We start from the raw sequence: 25,030 nt of genomic DNA, 5'->3' as shown, positions 1-25,030 counted from the left end.
TAGGAAAATATTTGATAGCATCAGCACTTTAAACGATAGTAAAGCAAACTTTTTGAGGTCAGCTAAAAATCTTTTGAAAAATATGTAAAATTTTGTTAAAAATTAAGTAAAATGTGTATTTTTTCAAGTGCAAAGAGAGCTTTCTATAAGTATTTTTTATCAAAGTAGTTTATTTTACAAATGTGCATTAAGATCCGTATTTTTTACTCTCAAAAATATAGTATGAGGATGATATTAGTTTGCTAAATTATGTCTTTAATAAAAATATTAATGTTTTCATAGTATCTGTTGATAAATCAGAAATGTTTTATTTATCACATCTGAAATATTATATATATATATATACACATATATATATTTTTTTACTTTTGCATTTAAATTATATCATGATTTGATTTGCAATTCCAATATTATTACACTCTTTTCTGGATTTGAGTTTGTTTTGTATATCTTGAGATTTTTATATCCAAACTTGTATCCCACAGAGCTGGTCTATAATATAGTACACTAATTAAATGATGTTTAACTAATTTCAACAATTACATTGTGATTACTGCTAAGAGTAGCTTTTCACTTGATTGCAGCTTCGAGTTTTCAAGTTGGCAAAATCCTGGCCCACCCTGAACATGCTAATTAAGATCATCGGCAATTCAGTGGGGGCCCTGGGAAACCTCACCTTGGTGTTGGCCATCATCGTCTTCATCTTTGCGGTGGTCGGCATGCAGCTCTTTGGCAAAAGCTACAAAGAATGTGTCTGCAAGATCTCCAGCAACTGTAAACTTCCGCGCTGGCACATGCACGACTTCTTCCACTCCTTCCTGATTGTGTTCCGCGTGCTGTGTGGAGAGTGGATAGAGACCATGTGGGACTGCATGGAGGTCGCTGGCCAAACCATGTGCCTTATTGTTTTCATGTTGGTCATGGTCATTGGAAACCTCGTGGTACGTATGCATTGCAAATATTCATAATAAGAACAGACCAGCCAGCATGGCTCAGTGGCTCAGTGGTTGAGCATCATCAACCTATGAACCAAGAGGTCACGGTTCCATTCCCAGTCAGGGCACATACCTGGATTGCAGGCTCAAATCCCAGTGCGGAGCATGCAAGAGGCAGTCAATCTTGATGTTTCTATCTCTCTCTCCCTCATTCTCCTCTGAAATCAATAAAAATATATTATTTAAAAAATAAAAAAATAAGATTAGACAGTAGCTGACACTGTAGACATATCTTTGGTTTTTCATCAATGACTTAGACTCAGATCCCAATGCTGGCACTCTAGGCATGGGCCAGTTACTTAACTTCTCAAGTTTCCAAACTATGAAACTATAATGAAAAACTGAAATATTGTGAATGCTATGATGATGATGTCTATCTGATGTGGTTTTTTTTTTTGGGGGGGGGGGAGGGAAACATTAGTTTTTTCTTCAAATAAATGTTTTTATTATTAAGATTAACTTTATCATAATATTTTATAGCCTGAATTATTTTATCCTAATATTACTTTGATAAAATAATAATCTCCAATATTAAAAATACATCTACTCTATATTGAAATTTAAAAGTTCGGAGTTCATATTGTTTGCTTACTAAAAGGCATAAGTTAGCCGAAACCGGTTTGGCTCAATTGGATAGAGCGTCGGTCTGTGGACTGAAAGGTCCCCAGGTTCGATTCCGGTCAAGGGCATGTACATTGGTTGCAGGCACATCCCCAGTGGGGGGTGTCTGGTCGATGTTTCTCTCTCATTGATCAATGTTCTTGGCTCTCTATCCCTCTCCCTTCCTCTCTGTAAAAAATCAATAAAAAATATATTTTAAAAGGCATAAGTTTCACAGTACAAAATTTTGAAGACAAATTTCAATGAAATAGAGCATTATACTAGTATTTTTAACTATGTATTCTAATTATTGGAAGGGACTAAATATATTCATCTCTGTATGTGCTTTCTAAAAGGAAAATAAATTACTATAGTTTAAGTTACTCATATGAATGGACATTAAGTAGATATAAAAGACCTACTTTCAGCTCTGGTTTAAAAGCGCACATGTAAAACCACAATTTGTATATTTAGTTTTAATGTTTAAATTTCTCAATCATGTGTAGACAAAGCATTTCTTTATACTATCACACTGGACTGTTCCACTGAGAGGTGCATTTCGAATGAGAATGCTTAAAATAATGTTGTGGAATACCTTTGAACAAGCAAATATTTTTCAGAATAATAAATTAAGAAGCTCTATATTCTGAACAAAATCTGATACAGAAATAAGGAAACAAACTGGTATGTTTTTATTTTCATGTGTTTTTCTACCATGTAACTATTTTTTTTAACTAAGTAACTACATTTCAGGCTAAAAATATTCCTATAAATAAATTTCCTTTTGCATCAGCTATAATTAATTATTCTGTATTAGTCATATTTTATCTGTTAATTAGATAATTTTCCCCATGTATCCCAAAGATACTCTCAGAGATAAGATTTCCTCATATTTTCTGTACAAAAAGAGGAAAGAGAAAGGTAATTTATGGGTCTAGCCTATGCCTTGGGATAATTTTAAATTTTTCTCCATCTGTTGAACTATTTGGACACAAATTTCAAAGCATATTTATGGGCAATGTATTTTATAATTTGCATTTAGAAATTTCTACTGTTATAAAATTTTGTGGCCATTGGACAAAGGAATGTACATTTCAAGTATATTGTTTTAACATATTACTAGACTATTAAATAAATAAATTCATTATTTAAATACAAAACTAGACATTCCCTAAACAAACTGGTAAAATGAAGTAAAATGATTAAAATGAAAATGTCTTATTTTTTTCTCATTGAGCTAAAACATATAAATGGGATTTATCTTTCATTGGCAACCCTGAGTAGACATAATTTAAATATTAGAAGCTCTGGATTCCCATTTTCCTCAGTAGGAAATAGATAGAGCCTGTTTTTCCATTTTGCCCTTATAGCAGATAGATGTCAGGTCCTTTGATTGATTGATTGATTGATTGATTGATTGATTTATTTTTTTAAATGTATTTTATTGATTTTTCACAGAGAGGAAGAGAGAGGGATAGTTAGAAACATCAATGAGAGAGAATCATCAATCAGCTGCCTCTTGCACACCCCCTACTGCGGATATGCCCACAATCAAGGTACATGCTCTGGACCGGAATCGAACCTGGGACCCTTCAGTCCGCAGGCCGACACTCTATCCACTGAGCCAAACCGGTTTCGGCAATGTCAGGTCCTTTTAAGTAGTGTGTAATTAAGACATGGTGTCTAAAATACAGTAAGCAATGTAGAAGCATTTGATGAATTAATTTTAGCAAAGATCTATGAGTGTCCTATTTAAGCTATTATATTTGTGCATATTTCAATATTAATGTAATTAATTTTTTTTCTCTTAGGTTCTGAACCTCTTTCTGGCCTTGTTGCTGAGTTCATTCAGCTCTGACAACCTTGCTGCTACTGATGATGATAATGAAATGAACAATCTCCAGATTGCAGTAGGAAGGATGCAAAAGGGAATTGATTATGTGAAAAGTAAGATACAGGACTGTTTCCGAAAAACCTTTTTTAGAAAGCCAAAAGTTCTAGAAATCCAGGAAGGCAACAAAATAGACAGCTGCATGTCCAATAATACTGCAATTGAAATAAGCAAAGAGCTTAACTATCTAAAAGATGGGAATGGAACTACCAGCGGTGTAGGCACTGGAAGCAGTGTTGAAAAATATGTAATCGATGAAAATGACATGTCCTTCATAAACAACCCCAGCCTCACTGTGACAGTGCCAATTGCTGTTGGAGAGTCTGATTTCGAAAACTTAAATACTGAGGAGTTCAGCAGTGAGTCTGAACTGGAAGAAAGCAAAGAGGTAAGAATGCTTTTAAGCTGTGTGTTGTATTTCTTTTAATAACCAGGCAATATGATTACTTAGTATTCTTACTGTGTTTATGTTACTTAAAAGTATATTGGAAGCTATAAAGGGTAAAATTTGAAAAGTAAAAAATATTTTTATTGGGAAGTTCAATCATAGAAATTACAGATTTTCATAGAAAATGTTCATTTTGAACAGTTAGCATTTATTTTCCTGATAGTTTGAACGTTTGATTTAAAAATATGGTCTAACATCTAATATGTTCTATTCTGTACTAATTATGCTCTGTAGAAAGAAATCAAGGAACCATATTTTATTGGTCATTGTGAAAGTGTCATCTCCTTACTTTCTATAAAATATTAGGGTTTGCTACAATTTGTTTTAATGTGAAAAGTTTTTATAGTTTTTGTTCACCTCTGAAAGTTTTTTTTTTTTTTGGCCTATGATACTGTGTTATTCATTTATGAAAGAGTTGTACATATTAGAAAACTACAAATAGCACTGATAATATTTTGCTCAGTCAGCAATAAGCAAATCTATAAGGTCTTCCAGATGAACTTGAAAATACTAAGAACTACTTAGAAAAGCTTTACTTGAAGACTATAGTTAAGTTATAAATTGAAAAGCTGCTTTTACTATCATATTACTAGTTATTTAAAAGAAAAGAAGGGAATTTTTCCCATTTCATGATAAGAATTCATAGGATATCATAATAGTAGTTTATTGGTATTAATTCTGCAATACTGTGTTGTGAGAACAATATTAAAATTTTTACTATTACTTATTTGTGAACTTCTGATATACCGGTAAGAAGTAAGTCTAGCATGGAGTTATAAAAGAAAGTTTTAGTTAGAGGGCGTAATACTGAAACCCTAGGAATCAGACCAGTGTTGTCTGATTTTGTGAGCATATTTCATAACCTTCTTTCTTAAATACAGTAACAACTGAATTCGTATAAGTAATAAGTAGTTGACAATATCACAACTGGTAGCTCTCTGATCTTTTTTTTAGGTATTTCATAACTGCTGGTATAGAATAGTAAGTTTGAAAATATTTTGGGAAAGGTAAAAATACACATTAAATGATGCATGAGATTTTTTTTCTCTGAATTTCACTCAAAGTCAACTTAGTGAGTTCAATTCTAATCTATATGTTGTTCATTCTAGTAAAATAAGAAGTTAATTCTGATTTTTCATCTGATATTGATTTAAGAGGAGACACCAATGAATTAATAAACATGTATTGAATACTTTTATTAACTTAGCATTCTGCTGGATACTATGAGTAAGAAAAAATTAAAGGAGAGCTCCATAGCATAACCCCCTTGAGGAAAACCTCAACATCTTTGGGGAAGCTAACACTAACTCACAAAATAAATAAAGACATTAAAAGGATTAACCCAAAAAGAAAAGAAAAAAGATTAATCCTATAGCACTGAATATAAGGGCATGTGTATTGAGAACAGCAAGAACATAGTAAGTTACTAAACGGAAGAGATAAAACTAAAACAAACCTCAAAGTCTGGGTCAAATAGCAAAAACCTACTAAACAAAAGACAGGATTGAGAGTGAGTTTAATATTAATGCGAGATAGTGAAACAATCACCATATATAAGGAAATAAAGTATGGTTGAGAAGTTAGTGGAAAATATTTTTGAATGGGTTAGTTCCAGATTGCTCAGTCGTTGAAGTAAGTCGATGAATTTGAATTGGCTGCATAGGCAATAAGAAGCTGTCTATATTGAAGCAAGGGAAACCCAACAGAGAAATGATGCTTTAGGAAATTTTATTTGATATCAATGAGTTAAACAGTTTAGAGTGAGGGATAAGCGGGGTTACGGTGGGGAATGTAGTAACTAACAATCATTGGATAGCAATGAGGTGAGATTCCTGAGTAGGGGAGTAAGTGTGGGAATTTGACAAGCCCAATAAAAAATCTGGAAAATTGGAAAAATGGTAATGCCAATGTCTAAAACTCTTTGTGGAAAAGATCACCAGGTTTATATGGGAAGAGAAGGCATGTCATTATGATATGCTGAAGTAGAAGTGACAGTGTTTTGAACCAGAGCTTGGGTGAGAGCTCAGGTTTAAAAATAGCTTCAAAAATGCAGATTCATAATTATCTGATCTTTTGAAATTAGAGGAGCTCACCAAAGAAGTAAGTATACAGAAAAAAATGCGAAAAGACAATGGACAAGACTAGCTTGAGGTCAAGAAGAGCTAGAAAAGCCAAAGAGCTGGAGAAACTTTTGCTACATTAATACCATAGGTTTATCACCTTGGCACTGTGAAAACTAAATATCTTGAAACAGTTGGTTTCCATAATACTTCAAAAAACTCTGTAATGTATGCAGATATCTAAATGATTGCTTGGAAGAATAGAAGAATACTACCTCACTGTGATGTCTTTTTAGTGGCTAAAAAATGATAAATTTGGAATAAATAGGATACAATATCTTCATTATCAAATCCTAGAAAAGATTTTGTTATTGGAACAAAAATTTCTTTATTGGGTGACTTTTTAAATAATCATTCTCTCTTCTTTCGAGCTAATTTTGGGTACATGTAATCTAATTACAGAATGTAATGAAATTGTTTAAAATATACAGATAATAAGGTGGGAAAATGAATCAAAGTAAATATACAATTAAATACTTTTACAGTTACGATAAAATGGCAAAGTATTTTGTGCAGTAAAATTAAATTCAACAATAAATTTTATGTAATGGTTTTAAAAACTATTACAAAAAATAATCCCTGAATAGGTAACAGGGCAATCAATTTCCATATATGCTCACACAAAAATTAAAAGTACACTTTTTTTAAAAGCAAAAATCAGCATGTTCTATCATTATAGAAAAGATTTAAGTAAATTTCAGCAAAGTTCAGTTTTGATTTGAAACTTCTGAAAACTGCTGACATTAAACATATTCCAGGAGCACATTAATGTTAGCTGTGTTCTTTTTTTTAGTAATTATAATGCACATGCACACACACACACAACATATTCTTAAAGTGATATTTTGACTCATGCTTCTTAGTTGTTTTTTTTACCACAAGTAGGAAAAGAGCATTGAGCTGTGCTTTGGAGAGCACAGTATCTTATCTCTTTGCTGACAAAGTGAGAAAACATACAAGCTAGACCCAGCAGTGATACATTTATCACAGAAGAAAAAAAAAAGGAAGAGAAAAAAAATTTCAATTCATTTCTGCTTTAGGAAGAGGCAGTAAATTAATCATTAATGTGGAAGTTGTATAAAACCTATAAAGCCTATCTAATCAACTCCTAATGATTTTCATAATAAACCATCCGGCTGGGGAGAAAATTTTAGAGATAGAAGCTTTTAGAGATAAAAAAATGAATCATTGTTATTATATATTACTTGATATATTATGTATATACTGTATCCATCTATATGGATCACTAACATAAATAGTCCGGTATGAAAATAAATATAAAGCTTTGCATGAAAAAATGTAAGAGAATTTAAGGTACAGATTTAAAAACAGTGATCTTTTTCTTTTTGAATAATTTGGAATTATACAAATATTGTGACAAGATATAACATTTAAATTTTCTTCATTTTTATCTTTTTTAAAGTTTCCATAATCATGATTTATTTGAATTTTTATATAAGTAGCAATTTTGACAATTTTGTCCTTGAAAGGTTTCATTGTCTTCCTAGATAAAGGATATAGAATAAATGCTCTTAAAAATCATATTTGAAGTTGAATTCCAAAGCACAATCTAGCATTATCCTGCTGTAACCTTCACTGCTTACCGTTCTTACTTCTCACAGGGGTAAAATCGAGCGGGAGCCATCAAGAATGCAGCTCTGGGGTTTTTTAACCAGCCAGAAACTCGTGCCACCACTTTTACCCGGGTTACCCAAGCAAGTGTACAATTATTTTCTAAATGAATCTTGACTGGCCTGCATGCTACTCAGCTATGTTCCTTCCCCTGCCATGGCAAGGAACTGCTAGACATGCTCAGCTGCTCTGCTGAATCGTGTGACACATCGCAGCATGGTCAGCTACATGGGCAGTCCCAACATCTTATCTGGTTCTGCTAATGAGTTTTCCAGTTAGTCTTTTTCCCCTTTAAAAGCAATAATTGCATGACCATAGGATTTATATCTATTTTAAAACACGATAGGAATGTTTAAAGTTCAAGATAGTCAAGAACTTGAGGGCATGCATTTTTTTATTTACCTGCTTTTATTTCATTAAAATAAGACCACAATTTTGTTGTTGTTGATTCAGCCCTTATAAGTAAATTGTATCACCAAAATGAGACGCACATAGATGTGTAAATAGTGCTTCCATTTTCAGACAAATTATATTGTAAATATAATTTCCAATCCATCCAATCCATGTGCTCCAAATGGAAATATTTGTTTTCATGTATTATATTTTGGGGTAAGGTCTTTTAAAAGAAGAGTAGTGTGATCACAAGTTTTTGGATATGAAGGGCCATAGTCTGTATGCATTTGGGCACTACATATCTTGGATTTTATGTAGTTTAGAAAAGTTGTTAAATCATATGTCTGCAAAACCTAAGTGATCACTGTAAAGTACTTAAAAGAAGGAAAACATCATTATATGGGGTAGAAAAAAGTTCCTGGTGTCTTGATCATTAATTGGTCCATTTTTAAAAAATTTCCCTGACCTACAATAATTTCTCCCTAAAATGTTCTACCCAAAACTGAGCAGGCAAAAAAAAAAAAAAAAAAAAAAAAAAAAAAAAAAAAAAAAAAAGTTGGAAAATTTCCTACTTTTGAATATTAATTATAGTTTTATAAAGAGTAAAGGGCATCTTCCAAAATTACTGTAGGTTTGAGGATTAATGTCTAGCTTATTCTCTTGACTCAACTTTTTCTTGTTGATACCACTGCTTATTGGAGCCTGAGTGAGGGTTCTGGGAAGGAAATTATAAAGCAAAAGTAAGAAGTTCATGAATATTGGCAATTTTCAAGGCTCTTGGTGAAAAATGATATCTAAGTAGAGTTTAGGGTTGTTTCTAGGTTTAATTTATAAATACTTTCTTATTCTTTAGGGATAACTGATAATTAGTTGTAGAATGCAACAAATTCAGAAATAAGATTATTAGTGAAAAAATAGGGGAAAAGTCGTCCCTGGTTATTTATGTTATTTTTTTAATGTAAAAATGACTTTAGCCTTAACCGGTTTGGCTCAGTGAATAGAGCTTTGGCCTGCGGACTCAAGGGACCCAGGTTCGATTCCGGTCAAGGGCATGTACCTCGGTTGTGGGTACATCCCCAGTAAGGGATGTGCAGGAGGCAGCTGATCGATGTTTCTCATCGATGTTTCTAACTCTATCCTCCCTTCCTCTCTGCAAAAATCAATAAAATATATATATTTTTTTAAATAAAAAAATGATTTTAGTCATGCTTTTTGTGAATCTGAGTGTGAGGGGTCTCTTACAGAGGCACAGATGGGTGTGTGAAGAGCCATTTTAAACCCCTTAGAGAACTGTTTTGGTGCTGAAATTACTCAATGAAGGCTGGTTTATAATAGATGGTAATTTTTGTATATCTTCTCAAGATAAACCAGCCTTTTCTTCTGCTTTCTGAATGCCCTTTACCTTACTCTTCCATTACCACATAATTGTTTTCAATTTCATGTATTATGTCCTTAATAAGGCTACTTTAAGATAAAAGGAGTACAGGGGGCACTGCATATCTTAAATATGTTGAGGTCAAACCAAATACAAGTGATTTATATTTTAACCATTCAATAAATGGTCCATCAAAGAGAAGTATTGGTTTTAGTTGTGTAATTCCTGCCTTGAATAAGCAACCCAATGGTCTCAACTATGTGGCTACCTGTTCTTCAAGTGAAATGTCCTCAGTCAAGATATGGATACGCATATCCAAAAGATCGGACTAAGGCCCTGATAGTTTGTCTGACCAAACAATTTTCCTCTTCTACTTGCAAGACAAAACCCAGAAGCTCTGAGATCAATGGCTAGATTTTAAAGGCAATCTGTAATGGCTGAATCTTTTATTTTTGCCTCTTGAAACAGCAGTTTGTGAGAGTCAAGCATTTGATAGCTGACTGAAAACAAATGAAATGTGAGCGCATTTCAGTGGAAGTAGGCCAGTTGCTAACATTCTCTTCTATCTCTGAAAGTTAAATTTCATCATTAAATTGGGTAAAAATCAAGAGGAATATTCATCATAAGGGGAAGATTCCTATATAAGTTCATGCTCTCAGGGGGAAAACATGGTCTCCTGGCTTTCCTGGGTGCTGATTCTGGTGTTTCTGATGAGTGGTATTTGTAATTCATCTTCCTGAAAACTTCATGTTCAGGTACCATGTCTTTGAGCGCATGGTTCTTGGATCAGCGTGCAGCTTCCACAGCATTGCGCCAGGCTTCTGCTACAGCCAGGCATGTGTTCTGCGGCTGAATTAGGCCCGGAGAATGTTGCATCTAAAAACCTGCTTTCCAGTGTGCATTCGTACAGCATAAGCCATCATCCCTCTGTAGACTCAGTAATTTCTACAAGGGATGGAAGAGTCTGACCTTAAGTGCCATACAGTATCGGAGGAGCAGGAAGAAAATAGTACAAGAAAACAAGTATGAGCTTGTACTATGTGGCTTTATATGAAAGCATAAGCATTGCGTCATTATGCCTATAGAGCTAATCATGTTTTCAAACTACATCAAAACAAGTATTGATTTTAGTTAGTTAGTACAGTCAACAAGTTCCTTAATATGAAAAAATTCATTTCAGGTTTTCTTTGTTTTTTTGTTGTTTTGTTTTTATATCGTTGTAGTATCACAGCTATGGCAATATAGAGAAAGTAAGTTCTTCGTATTTATCACCATTCACTTGCTTTTAAATCAGTTACATGCGTTTAAATAGCCATCTGGGACATCATTTGGGTTTGGCCAAGATCAGATGTATTATAAACTACCCTTTACCAGAGTATGAATGTCAAAGTGTTGAACTTAGAAAATGTTTAGATTATGTAGGTAGTTTTCTCAATGTGTAGAATTTTAAATGCTTAACTAGTTTTCTGAAGTATAAAACAATGACTTAAAAACTCAGCAATAAAATTCTTTATGGATCCAGTGAATAGAGCACATAAGGAAGTATATCATAATCGGTAAGTTGTTATAATCTAATGACAGTCTAAGCTTTAATTTATACATGCAGGTAAATTTCAACTTTTAAAATTTTATGTAGTTGATATAGTTTTATAACTTTCCTATGGAAAAATTGTGGCCTATGAAGAGTATAATATGAATCAGCCTGATTCTTCAATTTAAGAAGAATTAAACTTACAGCAACCTGGATAAGGGAAGGAGCTTCCCACTGGACACTTTTTAGTGAAATGAACACTAACCTACCAATTTTGAAGCTTTGGTGCATGCGGGTCTACAGATCTCTGAACATTCCTTAAGGAGCTTTACAGATTGTAAGTTTAAAGAACTTATCCTTAGAACCAGAAAACTCCTGGATTACAGTGAAGCGATTCTTGTTGTAAAATAGGTTTGAGAAGAGAAAGCATGCAGAATTTTTTTCCTTTTCTGTTTTCAAAAAACATATTATGTCTCACTATACCAAGCAGATAGAGATTAACTAATTCACTACTGAACCTCTTTATATTATAATTTTGAATGCATAGTCTCTAGAGCCACTTAGAAAATTAAAATTATTTTATCCAAACATGTCAATCACATTCACCAACGTTTATAATCCAAAGACAGTATCATATCAAAAATATGTATAGAGGTCAAAACTTACTAAAGAGTAGATTCAGTTGTCACTCAGATTAGCAGCTACTATTACTGGTGCTGTGAAGAGTTTGCTTTAAATAAGTTTTGTATTTAAATATAAGACATAATATATAGCAGACAAATATTATGAAAAACAATAAACATCTTAGAATCATATTAACAGTGCTAAGATGAGAAGTAAAGGGTGAGTATATTTCCTAAAGTTTTCCAAGAGGAAAGTACATGTATATTAATGGGGGTATATACTAGTACATCTATACTATTAATTTCTTCTCTCAGATTTCTTTATTGAGTGTCTGCCAATATTTTAGAGAAACATTTTTGAAATATGTTTTTATCACTAAAATATTAATTAAATAATTCTTATTAATGCAGAAAAATGTGTTTCCTAATACAATTAAATAAGCTCTGTTAATACAATAATTATCAAAATGGAGAGATGAAATTATCTAAATATAATTCTATTTATAAGAGTAACACAGCCCAGCTGGTGCAGTTCAGTGGTTGAATGTTGACCTGTGATCCAGGGGGTCACAGTTCGGTTCCTAATCAGGTCACATGCCCAATTATGGGCTTGACTTCTCGTAAGGGGTATGCAGGGGGCAGCCAATTGATGTTTCTCTCTCTCATCACTGATGTTTCTCTCTCTCTCTCTCTCTCTCCATATATATATATATATATATATATATATATATATATATATATATATATCAATAAACATACATTAAGAAAAAGAGTAAAACAGAAATACAGTTATTAATCTATTCACTCTTCATTAACTCAACAATGGTATTGTCTATTTTGTGCTTGGATTGTCTGGTATATGTGTGTGTGTGTGTGTGTGTGTGTGTGTGTGTGTACATTTTGGTATATATGTTTATATATGTACATAAATTATAATTATACCATTCCATAAAATTTAGTGTGGATAAATCATGTAAGAAATAAAGGCTTCATGGGAGGTGGACTATGACCAGGCTCAAAAGAAATCATTGAGCTTGGACTGGCCAAGAGGAAGAAGCATGAAACTTTTTATAAGTAATCTCAGAAATACTTGTTTTCTTACTGGTTTTTGTATGCAGTTGTGATGTTATCATATTATGCAATTATGATATTCTTGCTACCACTCTTGTACTAAAATAATCCTGTGAACCACCAGCCCAAAATGATGGCCTCCCTTCTCTCTGTACCATACTTCAGGATAGGAGGTATTTTATTATAGAATTATATTTTGACTTAATTTTCATAATCTATTTATTAGTTGCACCTGGTTAACTTCACCCTTAAAGTAACATCACAAAAAGTATCATCTGGAAACTACTCTTCAATTAGGTCATATTATAACATATCAAACTATATTTGCATTTTGTGATTTCGATAAATCAAGAATTTTGAATCCATTTTTCTCCTGTGCTTAGGAAGACATTTAGGCCTATTTTAGTGACACATGAACTCTTTCAGAAGGCTAGGGCAGAGTGACCCTTCCACTTAGCTACTAAAGCTAATGGAGGCTTTGAAACCATTATCATATCCATGCACCGTTCTTTCATTCTGAAAGCTTTACATTGCCTGGGTTGTGCTGTATGTCATGTCTTTGCATCAGTTTTCATAAATTGTTGCACATCCATGTTTTCCTAAGTGACCTCAGAGTACTTACTAGATATTTATTATTGTAACATTAAAGTGGTTCTTCCTAGCCATGTAGCATGTCATAGTGATTTATTTCATGGAAAGATCCACAAACTGATTACATGTTGAATTAAGAATGTGCTCCTAATAAGTCAAAATAAATTCTGAACAATGTCATTTACGAAGAAATTTCCACTTAGAAATCTTTAGCAAATATTAAATAGGAGAGAGAAAGAGAGAGAAAGAGATCATTTTTCTGCTAGTAAAGAAGTAAAATAGGAAGAAAATTATGTAAGTCAGAGAAAAATATAGCTCGAAATTGAAGTATAATGACTTTGACTGATGTTAATGAGCCTTTCTTCCTTTCTAAAAATAAAGAAACATGGACAGTAGTACAGACAACTGGTAATGTTCTTTGCCCTCTGAAAATTTCCATTGGAAGAGGTGGAAATTACAATTTGACTTGATACATTTTAATTAATATAATCAATAGTGGATGCCAGCATACCAAACTTTTATCAAACTATTCTTGAATTGGCCTGAGTATTGATGAAATAAATGCTTTTCATGTGGCAATCATATATGGAGATCATAAAACTCATTAATCGGTATAAATCCATCTTTCCCAGTCACCCACATTGAATGCTGTCTAAACTTTATTTTGTCTGAATTAAGTCCATAGTTACAGTGTTTTGAATAGGACTTTAATTTATGTTAAATTATTAGTATGTAATTATCAGTAATGTTAATAGAGTCAAATACCATTTTTTTCACACTATTTTTTTTTTCACACTATGACAGAGCTTTCCAAATTAACTAATAAAAGGGGAGGGGAATGACATCTTTGCGATGGGGTTTTGTTTCCAGAAATTAAATGGAACCAGCTCATCTGAAGGAAGCACCGTTGACGTTGCTCCGCCCCGAGAAGGTGAACTAGCTGAAGTTGAGCCAGAGGAAGACCTTAAACCAGAAGCTTGTTTCACTGAAGGTAAACGAGCTCTAATGAGATTAAATGTAATCTCCCTTCTTTCCTTACAGACTGGATAGACCTCATTGGACAGAAATATTTCAAAGAAATGGTGAAGGCATGTTTATCTTGTTTTCCTCTTTTCTCCCAAAAAGTTAATTTATCTATATTTCCAGATTGTATTATAGCAGTGGCCTTGCCTGCGCAATTAGGATGATTTGACCGGTCTTCTCCCCCCTCACCCCCCCCCCCCCACCTCCAGAAGGTGGAAAAATTAACCTTATGAGATAAATGGCATTCTGGAATGTCATCTCATTGATACCGCAATGGCTTCAGACTCCATTGTTAGTGTGGTGATTTGATTTGTAGCTGTGGCTGTAATTACACCCCATCTGGCACTGGCCGGTTTAGCTCAATGGATAGAGCAACCTGGGTTCGATTCCAGTCAAGGGCATGTATCTTGGTTGTAAGCTCCTCCCCGGATGGGACCTGGTAGGGGCTCATGCAAGAGGCAACCAATTGATGTGTTTCTCTCACATCTATGTTTCTCTCTCTCTCTCTCTCCCTCTCTCTCTCTCCCTCCCTCCCTCCCTCCCTCCCTCCCTCTCTCTCTCTCTCTCTCTCTCTCTCTCTCTCTCTCTCTCTCTCTCTTTTTCCCTCTCTCTTCCACTCTCCCTAAAAATCAATGAAAAATATCCTGGGGTGAAGATTAACAAAATGAATTAATTTAATTACACCCCATCCCTTACAGTTTCAAATGTGCTTAATTTGTGCTGCGACCAGAACGAGCTGTCTGGGGCTGTAGCTGTATTGTAGAGAGATAACAGTAGTTGTTCTCACAGCAACCACTACGGCATCTTGCTTATAAATAAATGGAGATTTGCTGGTTAAATCTGATGAGTAGAAGCTCAGAGATTTAGAGCAGAAAAGCATATGGAAGTTAGAAATACAGTAACATGAACTCAAAGAGGAGGAAGACAAAGAAATGGAGATACTGACCGACAAGATGAGTCATAGGTGTGACTAAGAAAAGCACTTAGCTGAAAATAAATTAGCTCGGGAAAACTGACAGTGGCTGATACCGGAGAACACAGAGGGATTTTCCGTGCATGAAAAGAGGGAAATGAAAATCCAGGATCACATCAAAAAAGGAATAAGCAATTTGAACGTGTAGCTTTTCCCTAATCCTGAGAAGTACTATTTTCATCAATGGCCTCGAGGCAAAGAGAGATCATAACCAGTGTTAAAGAACAAAACCATTTATACTTAAGTAACTTTTGATAAAGTAATTCCTTAAATTCTAGGAGTTGATGATTTGTGATACTGGAGAGGTGCTGAAAATAACTAGGTAATGAAGTAACCAGTTACCCTATAAAATGATGATTTAAAACTGAGATGAGAGTAACAAAATTTATTTTTCCCTAATTAAGAGTACAATATATTTTTCTAACTTATTTCATTGACTCTTATCTCGTAGGGTGTATTAAAAAGTTTCCATTCTGTCAAGTAAGTACAGAAGAAGGCAAAGGAAAGGTCTGGTGGAATCTTCGGAAAACCTGCTACAGCATTGTTGAACACAACTGGTTTGAGACTTTCATTGTCTTCATGATTCTCCTTAGTAGTGGTGCTTTGGTAAGTCAAATGCATGCTGGCAAGAATCAGGTCTTAGTAAAATAGCTTATTCTCCAAAAATACCAAAAGCATACACTGAGTTTAAAAAACAAATGAGGCCTAGCCAGAGTGGCTCAGTGATTGAGCGTCTACCTATGAACCAGGAAGTCACTGTTCAATTCCTTATCCAGCACATGCCTGGGTTGTGGACTCAGTCCCCTGATGGGGAGCGTACAGGAGGTAACCAATCTGTGATTCTCTCTCATCATTGATGTTTCTCTCTCTCTCTCTCCCTCTCCCTTTCTCTCTGAAGTCAAGAAAAATTTAAAACTAGAAAAAGCAAATGAGATATATCTGTGCCTTGCAGAGCTTAGCATCTAGGGTTTAACTATGCAAAACTCAGTACAGAATAAATCAGGACCATAAAGAGCCAGATGGACTTCCTCATCTGGTGTTTATCTAACAGATGTTCTCCTCACTGAGAAAACCATTTCCAGAGACATTCTATAACTATGTTACCTTCCATATCAAATACCATCCACTTGTCCCAAATAATCAGATTAACATTTAGGGAATAAAAAAAATGTATCTTGATTTCTTTATGTCTAATCAATTTATTCTTTCAAAATAAACCAGATTCTTCAGGGAAACATTCAAGGTCATGTTGGAATAAGTCAAGTCTTTCCCTCATTAACAAAACTTCTAATTATTCTTCTCAGTTTATATTACTTCTCTATAAGCATGTCTTTGTAGCAGTAATTGAGATAGAGATTTGGTATAAAAAGCAAGGAAGAAAGCACATACTAAATCAGTAAAGATATTGACATTTATTTGACCATATTTCCATTAGTTTTAATTTTTAAATTTTGCCACATGTCTGATGTTTGTTTGATATTAGCTAATACTTATCAAAATATTGCTGTGTGACCAGTATTATACTAAGCAATTTTATCAAATATATGGGGAACTCAAGCCATTCAAATAAAATTCTTCATTCACAGGCTTTTGAGGATATATACATTGAACAACGAAAGACTATCAAAACCATGCTCGAATATGCTGACAAAGTGTTCACTTATATATTCATCCTGGAGATGCTTCTCAAATGGGTAGCTTATGGATTTCAAACATATTTCACGAATGCCTGGTGCTGGCTAGATTTCTTGATCGTTGATGTAAGTATACTGATTACATCAGTATAAGTTATTTCTTAAAGACGCAAGTTTGCCATTTCATATATGTCTATAACTGAAACTTTGACTTTTAAGAACCTAGTTTCACTAATGCTGACACAATTATGCAGTTACCTTTTAAAATATGTGTAATAAATGCAAAAATTAGAAAAGCCTCATGGAAAACAGAAGAGATCCTATAAATGTGGATAGTGGTAACAGAAAACACAGAAATATGGTCTATGCCACAAGAAGACAGCTGTTCTTTTTCTGAAAGTTTTGGACCTCAAATTCAGGAATAGCTAAAATGAAATTCTGCTAATTGACATATCTAAGCATTTATCTTATTAACAGTTAATAATAAAGTCCAAGGAAGTAAAATCAAGACAGATTTGAGGCCAGGCGTTGTGAGAATTACCTCTTAATCACTTACTTGGTAATGTGTTATTAAATAATGTTAAAATAACCTATCCTGTATTCATCCAATCACATACACACAGAGACAGTGAAATGCATCTCTAGTCTTAAACCAGTAGTTATTTAGCCCAGTAGTAATCAAGTATTTAGCATGCAAAGAGTTAGTTGGAGGAGCCCTGCTCTAAACGGATTGCCCTGGGGTGAGTAGTCATAGGAATCTTGGCAGTAGTGGAATCTGTTTAACGTGCAGTCTATTTTTGTTTTGTTTTTTATTCTAAGCAATGTAGTGGCACTGGGGCAAAATGATAGTTACCTGGTTCTTTGTAGTCAGGGATATTCCTTAGCACAAGGCTTCACAGCCTCCCAAAAAGCACCTCTAGCTATTTCATAGCAATCAAAGCACTTCATTTTTAGCTCTAACACTTGCCACTTTAAATCAATGATTGTCATATATGTGCATTCATTCTTTTTTATCATTTTTGACAAGTATGGCTTATCTAAACTCTACTTTCCTTTCTCTCACACATACATACTCATAATTCTATAACCAAGGTGTGTTTAACCCTTTGAGTTGAAAAGAAGTCTGCTGCTGAGTCACTTTTAGTAGACCAGAAATAACTTCCAATTTCCATGCTGGTCTTTAATGATTAATAGAGATGAATCTCAATATTGTCCTGAAAAGCTATCCATCAAAGTAAGTTTAATATTCTCATATTCTGCGGCTGGAATGGACCTTTAAGAATATCTAGCCTTTATTCTAGACAGTTTTCTGAAGAGTTTATTCTAAACTGAAGCCTTGGTTTAAAGAATTTTCTTAAAATAACACAACTATTTAAAGCTGAGATTAGTGTCCAAATTTTCTAATTCTAAATTCAGTGTTCCTTACCCACCCCCACTCCCAGCTTTCCTATCTAACTGGTACAAATGTAATTTTTTTTTTTTTCAAAATGGCCTTGGGATTTAGCATTTATAGTCTGTAGTTTCTCCTGAAATGATTAAATACTAAATACATTGAGGAATCTTCTCTGGTTTGAAAAGATTTTGCCATGTATTAAGATAATCCATAAATGTGATAGAACTCCAGAAAACTCTGAAATTTACTGAATATTTACACTTACTGAAAAAGTGTACAATCACTGAAGTACTCATTACATTGCACTTTTAGGATTTCCATGCATATTCCTCATAGAGAAGACATAAATACCATCCAAAAAAGTCTCTCAAGAGCAGGAGTATTGTATCATCTTTGTTTTCTTAACCACCTGATATAGGTGGTTATTTAGGTGTCTATTAAATAATGTAGAAATGAATAAATTAATGACAAAGAATGGTCCCCCTCCAAAAAAAAAAAAAAAAAAAAACAACTGCCCTTTTAGTGAGACTGAATTAGTAGATTAGAACTGGATTCTTAAAGCCTTCTACCATTGGTAAGCTACATTCTCTTAAATGGGTCTATTTTTTTTCCTTCTCCTGTAGCAGGGACTTAAATATATAAATTACTGTAATATCAGATAACAATTTTTTCTCAGACCACTAGACTAATGTAAATGAAAAGTTAAAACAGTTTTTGAAAGTATAAGTAAAATATATGTAAAAGGAGTTCACAATCCATCAGGTATTTTGCAGTAACAAAACTAAACAGCTACATAAAATTTAAAAAAAAAATCTGAAGTATAAATGAAATTTTTCATATCAGAAGAAATGTAAACATTGAAAAATTATGTAAAAAATGCACTCTATTTTATTCCCTACCTAAAAGTACAAGTAAATTGTTGTGAGCTTGCTGTCCAATCTCAAAACATTCATTCAACAACAAAGTTTGAGCACTTTATTGTTGTAGAGAAAGGAGAGATAAATAAGATAGATTAAGCCCTGTTTGAGATTATACTCCTCAGCAGCAATTTTTGACCTTTTCCGTCTCATGACACGCATAAAAGAGTTAGTAAAATTATGCAGTACACTAAAAAATATATTTTTTGCTGATCTGAAAAAACAGGTAAATTTTGATTCATTCACAATGGATGGCTACTGTTGTTGGCTGTTGTCATTATTTTGACAACCTAAGGCAGTGGTTGGCAAACTCATTAGTCAACAGAGCAGCAAACTGCGGCTCGTGAGCCGCATGTGGCTCGCGAGCCGCAGTTTGCTGACCACTGACCTAAGGGGAAAGAGGTCAGTGCCCATAAATAGCCAGATATTGTTTTTTTTAAAATTCTTGTGGCACACTGGTTGAAAGTCGCTGCTGTATGGGGGTATCGAACAGGTAGTAGAGATGTAAACAAATAAACTCTAAAAATAAGGTAACAGATGGTGATTACTGCTATTAAATAAAGCAGGATAACAGGATAGAGAATGACTACAAAGTAGGGAATAGGAGGAGAGTATTAGCTAGACTGTCTGGGGAAGGTGACTTTGCAAAGGTAAATGATGAGGTAAGGTATCTTAGGCCACTTGCACTGCTAAAGCAGAATATAATAGGCTAAGTGACTTATAAACAACATAAACTTCTCAGGCCCAGATCCAGGCACTGGCACATTCAGTCACTGGGGTGAGCCTGTTTCGTGGCAGGTAGAAAGCTGTCTTCTAGCTGTAACATCACAAGGCCGAAGGAACAAAGGAGCTCTCTGAGGTCTTCTTTGTAAGGGCGCTAATCCCATTCATGAGGGCTCTGCCTGATCACCTTCCAAAGGTTCCCATCTCCAAATACCATTACATGGGGGATTAGGTTTCAACATATCAATTTGGGGTTAGACATAAACATTCAGTTTATAACAATGGGCCGGTCATTCAAAGACCAAGCTGAAGGTCCTGGAAAAGAACAATCTGAAGGTCCTGGAATGAGTATGAGCAGAGGACACTCAAGAAACAGAAAGAAAACTAGTGTGCTTGTGTGAAGGAACATGGGTAAGAATGATAGAAATTGACTTAAGAAATGTACCTACTAGTAAAGGCCATGCAAGAAGTTGTGTGTTTTTATTGTAATTTATTATATATTGTGCATATTAAGTAATTTCATATATATTAATTATAGTTACCATAGGAAGCTCAGGGAGGGGTGCGTGCAGGGATCTGATCTACAGTTTCAAAATGATCATATCTTAATAGGTCATTAAGAATGGCAAAGAGTCAAAACAGGGAAACCAATTAGGAAATTGTATTGATAATCTAAGAAGAAGATTGTGTCAGACTGAGGTGATGAGACTTAATGATGAACTGGATGTGTGGTGTGAAGAAAAGGGAGGCTTCTACAAATAGATTTTCTTTCAACCCGGGCTTGAACAAACAGGTAGAGAATGAAGCCATTAACTGGAATGGGAAGATCAAAACACATTTGACCAGGCAAGCAGATGTTAGGTGGAAGAGGAATGTACAGAGTTTGAAATGCCAATTAGACATTTAAGAATATGTGTGGACTTTTATATGTCTTGGACCTTAGAGAGAAGCCAGGACCTGATTATGAATTTAGGAGTCTTTAGGTTATAACTGGCATTTGAAGCCCTGAACTTGGATTAGACAGACAATGTACTAAGTAAGAGCCTTTTCTAATAGTAATTAAGATGAATAACTCTCATTTGATGCTTACTGGGTATAGTTGCTACTAAAAGCATGTTATATGTACTCATTTAATCTTCAAAACTATATGAGTTAGAAACCATAATCACTCCCTTTTTGAAGATGGGGAAACTAAGACAAAGAAAAGTTGTTACTTGCCTAAGTAAATAGAACTAATAAGAGGCTAAGATAAATTTTGTACTCAAGGAGTCTGATCGTAATGACTGTGACCCTTTTTTGGGAAGGAAGCAATTCTCTTTTAGCATCATCATTGTTAATAAGAAAACTTTCTCACTGCCCATGCTAAATAGACTATCCTATTAATTTAGCAGTATAACATTCTATATTTCATGCTTTAAAATATCATGACTTTTAGCACAAAGATATTTTAAGTCTTTAATTCTAGTCTTTCCTGAAACCACAACCCACTTTTCTAAATGCTTCCTAGATGATACCTACTTTTACATCTCCTGTATGAGTACATTTATTATCTTTTCCCTCCATGTATTTCTTCCTAAATTCCATGTTTAGTCCGATGGTGGTGTATCTATAACACTATACCAAATGTCATCTTCAACCTGCCCTTCTCTATCACTCCTCACAACCAGTCAATCAGCAAATTTTTCGTGTTACCAAATAAAAAATAAATTGGGACCTGGGTCCTCCCCTTTAACACTAACACCATTATGGCTCATTGGACCAAGAAATGGCTTACTAAATGTCCTCTGAACATCCAGTCATAACCTCATAAAGTCTCTCCCATAGAAAGGTCACCAGGCTCTCTCTTTCTAAGGGATATGACATTAGCTCATCATCTAGGATTCTAAATAGTGACAGAAAAGGCAGATAAGGGCTCCCTTTTATAATATCAATAACAGCTAACCTTTGTCATAATTCATTTAATCTTCACAATAACCACTGAGGCATCTACTGTTATGATCCCAATTTTGTAGATGAGGAAAATCATTATGTAAAATGTCAAAAACAATTCCTATTTACCCAGAAAAAAAAAGGGGGGGGGGGGTTTAAACCCAGGGATATATACATAGTTATTTACCCCATAAACAAAGTATTTTTCCAGCAGTGATTAAGGATGATGTATATGTAAATAAAAATACTGTGATTTGTCTTTCAGCATGAATAAGATATAGTGTTATTTTGTCTCAACCAACTTGAAATTATTGAATTATAGAATTTCAGACAAGGAAGTAAACTTAGAAATGAGATGGTTCAAGGTACTTGTTTTCTTTTAAAGGTGCTAGTTAATTGACCCTCACACCGTCACAAAAGATGGCAAAGCCCACAGCCAATAAGGAGGGAATATGTTAATTGACTTCTCCCCCATCAAAGATGGTGGTGCCCACAGCCACAAGATGGCGGCACCCAGTCCCCTCAGCCCCACTTGGGCAGCAGGCACACAGCATGGCCAGGGCCCATCTGCCTCCACAATCCCCCAGTCCCCTCAGCTCCCCAGTGGCCCAGGGCTGGCTCGAGGAGCAGGCAAGCCTCCAATGGTGGAGGGCCACCTGAAGCTTAGGTACCAGGGCCGGCCAAGGCTTGCACTGCCGGCAATGGCAGCAGCAGAGGTGTGATAGGGCATCACCTTCCCCTGATCATCAGGTCACCTCCCGCTCCTGAGGACTCCCGGACTGTGAGAGGGGGCAGGCTGGGCTGAGGGACACTCCTTCCAATGCATAAATTTTCATGCACCAGGCAACTAGTATTTAAATGAAATCCCTGTGGAACCCATGAGTCTGTATGTCATACAGCAGTCCACAGTAGGGCACCACCAGAATTTGCTCATGTGTTCCCCAGGGATGAATACTTATATATAGATTATCTTCAGCTTCCCACTTCCAAAAATAAAAAATAAAAAAATAAAAATAAGTGGTATAGCCGAAACCTGTTTGGCTCAGTGGATAGAGCGTCGGCCTGCAGACTGAAAGGTCCCAGGTTCTATTTCGGTCAGAGGCATGTACCTTGGTTGTGGGCACATCCTCAGTTGGGAGTTTGCAGGAGGCAGCTGATCAATGTTTTCTCTCTCATCGATGTTTCTAGCTCTTTATCCCTCTCCCTTCCTCTCTGTAATAAATAAATAAAATATATATTAAAAAAAATAAATGGCCAAAACTGGTTTGGCTCAGTGGATAGAACATCGACCTGCGGACTGAAAGGTCCCAGGTTCAATTCCAATCAAGGGCAGGTACCTTGGTTGGGGGCACTTCCCCAGTGGGGGGTGTGCAAGAGGCAGCTGATTGATGATTCTCTCTCATCAATGTTTCTAACCCTCTATCCCTCTCTCTTCCTCTCTGTAAAAAAATCAATAAAATATACTTTTAAAAATTAATTAAAAAAATAAGTGGTATAATGACCAAAATGTTTGCTTTTATATACTTTGTGAGCATTGTGGATTTTCTAATCATGTACAAAGTCAAAGACAAATAAGTAAACTGCAAAAGCCTAAGATAGAAGGAGAAGGATGTCAAAGGCAAAGAGGCAACCCTGATTTACAAACTCCCCCTACCTAAAAATGAGCTCTCATTGTTGACATAGGAACTGTTCTTTACTTCTCACAGACACTGGATATCCTTCTCTCCATTCTTGCCATAAACTTTACCCATCCCACCAGCTCCAGCATCCCTTGCCTCCCTTGTTCATCAACAACCCTTTGCCAGCAACTCCAGGGCAGCTTTCTACCTGGTCCTCGCCAGTATCTAGCCTGGTTTTAGCAGCTGCCAAGCATAAAGGAAACAGGACTGTCCTGGGGTGGAAGAGAGGAGGTGTATACTAAGTGCCCTGAAGTTCCAGGTGCCCTTGCTCTAAGAAATATTGATTTAGTCACCATGCTGTTTGAGCCCGAGGGCACTATTAATGAAAAACCCTCCATTTCAGGGTGTGTTGAAGAGGCTTATCGTGGTCTCACGGCTCTCACAGGGTAGATTATTGTTTCTATGTTCTGACTTCTATGGCAGCTACAGATTTTACTCTGTATATTGTGAAGGTGCATTACTGCAGTCTGTTCTCCTGCAGAGCTGTAGAGAGGTGGATGAAGGGACTCAGCTTTCCTGTGGAGACTTGCAAGCAGTTCTGTTTTCAGTGCCATCCATTACCTCCCTATTTTAGAGGAACTTGGTGCCTCCAGGTTCAGATCCTTTTGAGAGTTCATGGAAACAGCTTGACTTCTGCAGGCACTTGGGTTTCTGCTTTGCTGAGAAAGTAATCATTCTTGTGCTCTCCATAGTCCAGAATTTATTTGTGTTGCATTCAATTTATTGTGGTGACATTGGTTAATAAGATTATATAGGTTTCAAGTGCAAACATCTATGATACATAATCTGTATATTGCATTGTGTGCCCACTACCCAGAGTCAAATCTTCTGTTACCATATATTTATTCCTTCCCCAGTCTCCTTCCCTCTGGTAACCACCATTCTGTTGTCTGCATCGATGAGTTTCAGTGTTATATACCACATATGAGTTGAAATCATATGGTTCTTCGCTTTTTCTGCTGACTTATTTTACTTAGCATGATATTCTCAAGGTCCATTGATGTTGCAAATGGCTGTACTTCACCTTCTCTTATCCAATCATCTGTTGATGGATACATATAAAATTATATAGTTCAAGCCCAGCTGGTGTTGCTCAGTGGTTTAACATTGACCTATGAACCAAGAGGTCACGGTTGAATTCCCAGTCAGGGTCAGGACACATGCCCGGGGTGTGGGCTTGATCCCCAGTAGGGGACATGCAGGGGGCAGCCAATTGGTGATTCTCTCTCATCGTTAATGTTTTAATCCCTCTCCCTCTCCCTTCCTCTCTGAAATCAATAAAAAATACATAAATACTTTTAAATTATGTTTTTCAAAATTACCTTAAAGGATATTAAGGTTTTTCACAATAGTTAACTCAATAAAGTGAGTTTTTGCATTACACAAAATGACATGAGGCCCATTAAAATAAAGGCAATTCAATAATTCCCAGCTTCTCCAGCAACACATAGAGCCACTCAGTCCAGTGTCGGGTTGTTATGTGTTAGTG

General features: G+C 35.2%; 1 protein-coding gene across 3 annotated transcripts in view; it reads left to right on the top strand.

The window, feature by feature from the left end:
• Positions 1-25,030, top strand: part of SCN3A (sodium voltage-gated channel alpha subunit 3) — a 117,902-nt gene that overhangs the window by 78,868 nt on the left and 14,004 nt on the right. For all 3 annotated transcript variants that reach the window (XM_084891578.1, XM_084891577.1, XM_084891579.1), the window contains exons 17-21: positions 585-941; positions 3,407-3,874; positions 14,141-14,261; positions 15,718-15,872; positions 16,853-17,026. In XM_084891578.1, the coding sequence (XP_084747704.1) occupies positions 585-941; positions 3,407-3,874; positions 14,141-14,261; positions 15,718-15,872; positions 16,853-17,026 (1,275 nt within the window). The remainder of the gene's footprint in view (positions 1-584; positions 942-3,406; positions 3,875-14,140; positions 14,262-15,717; positions 15,873-16,852; positions 17,027-25,030) is intronic.

This window comes from Pipistrellus hanaki (assembly GCF_964339955.1).
Source record: "Pipistrellus hanaki genome assembly, chromosome: 8".
Classification (NCBI taxonomy): Eukaryota; Metazoa; Chordata; class Mammalia; order Chiroptera; family Vespertilionidae; genus Pipistrellus; species Pipistrellus hanaki.
This window is presented reverse-complemented; position numbering and strand designations above follow the sequence as displayed.